The 8,381-nt window shown below is 39.3% G+C and overlaps 1 protein-coding gene across 5 annotated transcripts in view; it reads left to right on the plus strand.

Moving 5' to 3' along the window:
- The window catches only part of CAP2 (cyclase associated actin cytoskeleton regulatory protein 2), a 57,015-nt gene that overhangs the window by 25,869 nt on the left and 22,765 nt on the right, over positions 1–8,381 (plus strand). For 4 of the 5 annotated variants that reach the window (XM_026073315.1, XM_026073318.1, XM_026073317.1 and 1 more), the window contains 2 exons: positions 7,831–7,974; positions 8,212–8,297. The exons of the other annotated variant lie outside the window; for it this stretch is intronic. In XM_026073315.1, coding sequence (XP_025929100.1) covers positions 7,831–7,974; positions 8,212–8,297 — 230 coding nt within the window. The remainder of the gene's footprint in view (positions 1–7,830; positions 7,975–8,211; positions 8,298–8,381) is intronic. 5 annotated transcript variants of the gene reach the window in all.

Here is an 8,381-nt window from a genome sequence, read left to right on the forward strand (position 1 = left end):
CCCTAATGTTTTCCAAAAATACAAAGACCAGCATTTCTTCACCTTTTAAATTCATTACTTAGTTAAGCAAAAGAGTTTGAGCCAAGTTTTGCTGCTGTTCTACTCCCTTGGCTGACTGCTGCAAACCTGCACCTTTATATCTAGAAATAGCTTAAGCAAGAATTTCATCCAGTCCTTTTAAGGTCCTCAGGTCCCGAACTTACAAAAGGTGCCAAGACTGGCATGGACAGGGCTTGAGAGTCCTGAGCCCCAAAGGGAACCCCTTCTCCCCTCCTGTTCTCTGAAATCTTGCCAAACTGTTGACATATTTCTGTTATCAGCAAGCCTACAACTGCATGCGACGTAGTCAGAACCACAGTGACCAATCTGCTGACACTTTTCAGTTGCTAGTCTGCCACCTTACTGTGTTCACAGGCTCATTTTTGGATATTGTTTCCAACTTTTACTCAATTTCAGGTCCACTTTAATCCTTAATTACTGCTTCACTGAAAGTACATTGCCACTTTCCAGATAGCCTCCTGCCACCTGTTCTTTCATAATTTTGTCTCAAAGGCACTAGATTGCATTTAACCAGCCTCAAGCTCATTATATTTTCTGATCAAGTACTTAACTTCTCTAGGTATCCTTGTACAACTTCTCTTTCCTCACTTGTGTTTGCTAACATTCTCAAGTTCATAGTCCCTGCAATGAAGAGTTTGATGCGTTTGAGATTCAGTTCTGCCCAAGGGGCAGAGCACTCAGCCTTAAGAAGGCCCACAGGCACCTCAGGATCTAGGGAATACAGAAGGGCCGTGATCAGTGTGACACCTCCCTGGCTGCGCAGAAGAGAAAGAGAGCCAGAGGTGCACATTATCACACAGCCCTAGGCTGACTCACATCAACACCGCCAGCCACAGCCTCTCCTGCACTTGATGCTCTGCACAAGAGCCAAGCTCCCATAAGCAAAGGCCCCTTGTACCATTTTACTCCAGTACATCCATACTTGGACTGTGAACAATATTGCCCTCTGAGGAAGACATTATCCAAGATGATATGCTGTATGTTGTCTAGCTCCTTATCTAACATACCTGTTAAGCAATTCTGGGGATCCTATAGGCTCTTCTTGGAATTCTGGTGTGCCCTAAAACAATGTCCTAATATCATTAGGGTAGTTTTCAATCCCTGTAGCAATGTTCATATTCACAAAGTGAAATCCCACTGAACTATGCTGATGGGATACTCCCTTTCCTGTTAAGTATCATATTCTTTACTTTTGCTAAACTCAAATCTGAAACAGTTCRCTCCTTTCTCTTTAGTACCCAGTTGCTCCCCAGGATTTTTGGACTGTGCATAAATCTCTAAAAGGGAAACCACTGGGGTTATAGCTGACTGAAAAGCTAGGCTTATGGTTCACAGGGTATTCTAATTTTTTCTAAGTCTAAATTCCCCATATGAAACCTAACTGGCCTTAGCAAAAACATATCCAGTCTGAGATGCTGTGAACAACACAACTGTGGCTCAACAGGACAGTGTTTGCTGACAGAACTTGGCCACTTGGAATGCCCTGGGGCCCACGGACATGAACTACAATCACAGCAACAAAAATCGAGGAGTAAATCATAARCTTGAAAACTGCTCATTTGTGTGATTCTTCTTGTTGATTAGGTGTAGGACGTTGCCTGTGGGCCTAAAATGGGAGCACCCCTCATTGCTGAGTATGTGCACTTTATAGTGTGCTGCCCATGGAGAGCTGTAGTGGAGAGGAAAGGCAATATATGGAGCATTCAAGTGCATTTAAAAACAGTCAAGAGTCCTGGCCAAAAATGCTAGGTGTGATTCTGCATTGCTATAAACTGATGTGTGCAGTTTATATGTGGCCCTGGATTTCTGCACTGGTTAGAAAATATTTATCTTACATGTTCTTCTCCATTTGCTCCCCTAACAGCATTTCAAAATAAACCCACAAATGACTAAACTACTAATTTGTCGTGTGGGGGGGTTGGATTTGGTGTTTCTTTTTTTTACCTTTGCAAAGCACAAAATTGCTACAGCTAATATTGGCTGTTAGATCAAGAATTTATGTGCTATATAAGAGAAATAAATGTTAAATACCAATTAAGTCACTTTGAAAGCATACGGATGTATCTGAGCTTCTGTCTATCTGGGTAACAAAGCTAAGCAGCCGTTTCTGCAGATTTGTCTCCTTGTGCCATAGTCCTGCTGTTGCACAGCAGTGAGTCAAAATAGCAAAACCTGTGCTATTGACAGATAGAGCAAATACTTGTTACACAATGATGCTGAAGATTTAAAGTAAAAAAAACAAAGCAGAAGAAATTAATGTCTCTCTGCAGTAAGTTTACAGGAGAACTTTGAATCCTGAACATACCAGAAGAGTAGAGGGAAAAATGAATATGATGGTCATAAAGACCTCAGAAGATAGATTCTCCAGTGACGATCAGTAACCATTTGTAGAGAAACAATTAACATATAGTAGGTTATACTGCAATTCTAAGCATATGTATTTTCCATCCCAGACAGCTTACTTTCTGCTATACAAGGTTACAGGATGATACTGTAGACCCATAAGTTGAAGTAGCTGATAGAGGGGAGTTGCAAATTCCATCCACTTCAGAGTGAAACTGTGGTACTAAATGTGAAATACATTCTGCAAAGAGAGATGGAGATGAGCAATGCAAAATAACGGTTTGGCAGCTGCCAGTGAAAACTGGTAATATTTAACTATGGGAGAAAAAAAGAAAAGAAAATTGTAACCATTTGAGGAATCCAGATTTTTACCACAAGCAGCATGATTTGGAGGCTCAGGGTTACTAACTAGCTTAGATTCACCTCTGAAAAATTATATTTTCCATGTATTTTATATAAAGAGGTTATTTCTCAGCCTAATCTGAACACTGATTCCATTCAAACTGTTGATACACTAGAATAGTTACTCTATCGCAGCACAAACAAGATTCCCTAAATAGCAAAGCAGCAGCAAAAAAGACAGGCCTTTCATATACCACATATTTTAAAAAAAGGGACTAAGTCCAATTTTAGAAAGAATTCTTTATAGATTGCCTTTTACAAAATACAAATATTTGGAAATATGGGAAAGTACAGTTAATGCATCTAAAACGATTTTAATTCTAAAATCATAGCTATCCATAGCAGAAATGCACTAGTGATCACAAAAGCTACTGGTATTCTTATAGTCACAGGATGGGATTCCTCTCATCAGCTTCAACTGTCAAGGTAGGCATCTTGCCTAAGCTATCTTTCTGGGCTCTCTTCACAGTAAATGGCAGCACCTCCAAAGTGCAGTCTTCCCACTCTAATATCTATTAGCAGATGGAAAAAATTCCTTAGGGACATCTCTTTCTCCATTTACAGCAGGAGTTGAGTCTCAGCTGACAGCAGATGCTCACCTTCTAAATTGTTAGAAGTGGGTGTGGTGGATGCCATCCATGGCAGCTTTCATCCCTTGAAAGTATGGCACGGGACTGTACTAGGCTATGGACAGACATAGTGGCTGCATGTACACCAGTGTTTAGCTCAGATGGGGAGTATGTTTTTCATCCAGATCAGCCCCACTTACGATGCTGTGATTCACATTGCATAGCAATGCAAAATGGATATCTTCCTGAGGAAGTTAAACTGGAAGATACACTCCCAGGCTGCACCTTAACCACAAGTTACAGCTAGTCCAAAATAAGCCCCCACAAATGTGTATAGTGTGAATGTTAGGTCCTCAGCACCAACTGTTTTACTTTACAGAACCACTCCTATTAGGCTGTGCTACTTGCTAACATGCACAAATCAACTCCATGTTTCAATTTGCCTGTGTATAATGTAAGTATAATGAAGATTTTAAACTAACACAAGAAAAAAAATAGAACTGTAGACTGGGGACAGCATGGTATTAAGATTGTAGTCATGCTATTCTGGCTGCAGCTGAGTAAAATTAAAGGGTTGCTGATCCCAAATGCTCTCAGCTTTCTCTCACTGCTCATACGCCAAAAGTTGCCACCCCTTCATTTAGCATAACTTAGAAGTGTATTTGTTCCCTCACCGTGTTTTTTTCATAATAGTCCAGGTTGGTTTAAACACTTTAATAGTGAGGCCTGAACTGTGTTGCTATCCATCAGCATAAAAATTCTTCAGTAAATAATCTCACTCCCCAAACCACACAAGATTAGCTTAAAAATACAGAAGATCTTTTAAAATTGTATTTTTTGTTTATGTATGTGCTGTGTTTGGAGCCTTTGTGATTCAGGCTGGCACATTTCTGCACAGCAATGAGCCTGAAAAAATACCAGTTTTCTCAAAGGAAAGCTAAGATTTTTTTTGCTCAAGCAGCCAAAGTTTAAGAAAGCCAGTCAATTTAATGTGACTTAAGGTGCAAATCACAGAAGTTTGGCAATTCACCTGAATTGCATCAACATGCGCCACTCCAGCTGAACCTGTCCTCTGGGGGACTTCTCATGTGAGTATTATGAAAAGTTTGAAGGAGCAGAAAGCCTGTTCAGTGAGGTCTGTTGGAATACAGGTATGCCAGGCCATTTTATAAGATTGGGCATAGACTGTTAAATCTCTGTAGCCAAAGCCCAAGCCTGATCTTGTTGTATATTGTAACTTCTTTTGGAGTGTTTTGGATAATCAGTTCAGTAGTCTTACTACACCTGGTTTTGTAATAAGAATTATGAGGCATGGATCAAAGCTGGCTGGTTGTTTTAATATCTAAAAAGACCATCTGGTTTTAACAATTATTAAAAAAAGACAAAGGCATACTGAGAATTACTTACAATATTTTTTGTTTGTACCACTGTTTGCTACATTTTTAAACATTTCAGCAAAAGTGATATTATAAAAGGAACAGTGTTTATACAAAGACTCTTAAATTTCTGTTAAACAACTGCACCGCGTCTTAAATGACAAGAAATTTCATCTAGCACATGCCAAAGGCATGCTGAAGATTTTTCCAACAGCTCTGATTCATCTTCTTGAATTCATTTTTTCTTAGAGATACAGTATAGACAATCATTTTATTAACAGACAGCTGTTTTAATATTCATTGCAATAAAGAGATTATTCTTCTAGAACCCTCAGTACAAGCGGTTCTATATTGTAGAGCCAAACAAGAGTGATTACTGCCAGAATTAATGAGCCTTTCCATACCCATATGCTATATACACTGTAATTCATCTGCAGTTTAATCACTAACTAAAAATTCAGAAATGACTGCAGGGGACAGGACTCAATCAAGTGATTCCTTGCGGCCCTGTATTCCTGTGTGTCCAACCCTTACACAGAAGCTTGGATCACAAGAGGCTTGCACAGACATATGCATTTTGTTCAGCCATCCAGACAACCAGAATAGGGCAAGTCCATACTGAAGAGAAGGCAGGTTGTACTGTTCTTATAATGCAAAGCAGATGGGATAGAGTTGAGTATTTCCTCAAGCCTTTTGTAGCTGTCTTTGGTGTCACTACAGCATCAAGTGAATTATATTGCTTAGCAATATATATTTCACCTTTAGAACTCCTGCGGTGAACTTTTTCTGTGAAATTATTTAAATCTGCTACATTTTTATAAACAGTTGATTCACTGAACAGTCAAAAAAAAAAAGTCACATGTTCAGAGGGATAGAAATTCTATCTGTATTTGTAAGAGAAAACTCCTACAAATGTGGTTGGGGGTTTTTCCTCCAATTCAGGTGGAGTCAGAGGAGCAGTGAATCTTTAGTCACCATTCAGAAAAATGTTTGCTCCTTATTTATGACTTTTTATCTGTAGATATCAAAGTGTTCTACAAAGAAAAACAATTGTATTTGCATTAATTTCATATATAGGAAGTTGTAATGCAGAAAGGTGAAACAGCTTTCTTGATGTCTGATGATAATTCATGGAAGAGCTGCAAGCAGAACCCACATTTATGGACTCTGTGATCTGTTCACAGAAACATGCTGCCTCCCAGTGCTGTCTAGATATACCAGGCATCTGTGCAGCTGTATTTTTAGCCCTGATTTTCTCTTTGGCTGGAACTGGGCCATGAAGATTCACAGTAAGCTAAGACTGTAAATATCCCTTAGACTTTATAGGAGGAAAACTGGCATAATATCAAAGCAGAACAAGCACTTTCTTTAATTTCAGCTTTGTTAACTACTGTCATACTTGAAAGATTTCCCTGTAAAATAAGATAGAACCAACCAGCTGCAGTTTGTTGTAAACAAGCGAAAATGAGAAAGAAGAATTCCTGTAGACTCTATCATATTATGGTAAAAAAATCATTTTTTAAGAACTACAAATCACAGAGGTTTCAGAGTTTCTTCAGACTTAATGACTTATGCTGGTCATTAAGCCATAAACAAAGAATCTTTTCACTCCCACTAATACTGTAAAAGTTCATTTTCCCCCAAGCCACTTCTTTGCAGGAAAAGACCAAATATCCCTGTGTATTTCAGATGCACTGGCCTTCCTCAAAATGACATTACCACTAAAATATTAAGGCTCTATAGTTGGTTCAGAATTCCTTTAAAAATTCAGAGCCTTTTTTTGTCCTGTTTTTGAGGGTGTCTTTTGACCTCTGTTGATCCATAGTAAACTCAACACATTTATTTTAAGATGACATAGAATTCTATAAAGCAGAGGTCTCATGGAGGGGTGGAAAAAATTTTCTTACAGATGACAGACAGCAAGTAGCATATATAGGTACATTGTTTTGTATTTGTCATGACAGCACTAGTCCTCAAGAATATACGGACTAGTTTTCTCTAGCAAGTAGTTAATTCCATTAAACAAATACTCCTGGGAAAAGGTGAAGAAAAAAAAAAACTAGTTTTGCTACACTGTCAGGTAAATATTTGAATGCTCTGAGTGCTTTCTGAGAAAAGGGCCAGGGAAAATCAGAATGGTGCACTCTCGTTGGTGGGACATGGTATGGGTTCTGCAAGCATACTTTCAAAATAAAGAATTGGACTCTCTTATAGAAACATTTTATAGGGTTGCAAGGCACAGCAGTTCTTTTGCTTGTAAACTAGTGACTGCTTCTCCCTCGATAGTAACATGTGCTGTTCCTGAGTGGAAGAATTTTTCCCAGCAAGTTAGTGCTCTAATTTTGTTTTTCTGAGACACTGGGCCAGCATGATTAGCATTCACTTTGCACAGGAGAAGAGCTTGGACAGCTTCTACATTCATTCTGCTTTTCTCTTCATTCCATACAGTGTTCCTTTCGCTCAACAGTCATTCCCCTGGATACCATTCGTTTCTGATTAACACGGGAATTTCCCCAAACCATGGCTTGCAGGCAATATGTTGCCCATTAAATGCTCTCACACTGCTTGAAGCCAAAGGAAATTAAAACATTAAAACTTACCAGTAAGGAAAGCTAAAACTGATGTTGCCTAGTGTATTACTTTCTCAGTCTTGTTGCCAGCTGATAAGAGGCCACTGATCTAACAAGTAGTTTGTATTTCTTATAGAAAGAACAACTTGAGTAATAACATGAAAAACTCAAGCCAGTGTAAAGACTCTCAAGAAGTTCCAGGGATATCACAAGGAAAACAGAAACAACCTGCTAACTCTGTGATATGGGGTCTCTATGGGTCCTAACCTAGACAGCATGTAAAACTGCTGCCAGTGCTGAGAATAATTAGTGCTGCAACACATTATTAGTACTTAATGTCTTGTGCATTTTGCTGCTGCAACGAGTAGGGTAATTTAAATTGTTACTTCAGTGTAAGAATATGCTGACCTTTCTTCCCAACTGTTAAATCAATGGGCAGGGTGGACGATATTAAACCACAGGGTGGTTTTGGCCTGCCCATTATGACAGCAGTGTCATGGTTTTTTGCAGAATGAGGTAGCAATGCTTCTCAAACCAATATCGGAGAAGATTCAGGAAATCCAGAACTTCAGAGAAAGGAACAGAGGAAGTAAGATGTTCAACCATCTCTCGGCTGTCAGTGAGAGCATACCTGCACTTGGCTGGATAGCAGTGGTGAGTCAGTGACACACAGGAAGTCTGGGAGGGCTGTGAAGGTACTTCTGGGTGGTGTGACCCAGAACAGTTCCAACTACTGCTGAACTTTGCAGTCTCATCTGCATAGTCCTTCAGTCTACTACACCTTAGAAGGTGTTTTATAATATACCTAATATATCAGGGAAGGTGTCTTACTAATGTTTTACCTCCTTTCTCTTTCTGTTGTTTCCTGCTACCATGGGGTGATGGTCCTAGTCTCCTAAACCAGGCCCTTATGTCAAGGAGATGAATGATGCTGCTACCTTTTATACTAACAGGGTATTAAAGGACTACAAGCACAGGTATGTTGCCATATCTGCTAGCCACAGGGAGAGAAGAGAGTATTAATCATATTAATAGGGTTTGCAAAGCCATGACAAAAAGTG

This window comes from Apteryx rowi, unplaced genomic scaffold (genome assembly GCF_003343035.1).
Source record: "Apteryx rowi isolate R43461 unplaced genomic scaffold, aptRow1 scaffold_366, whole genome shotgun sequence".
NCBI lineage: Eukaryota > Metazoa > Chordata > Aves > Apterygiformes > Apterygidae > Apteryx > Apteryx rowi.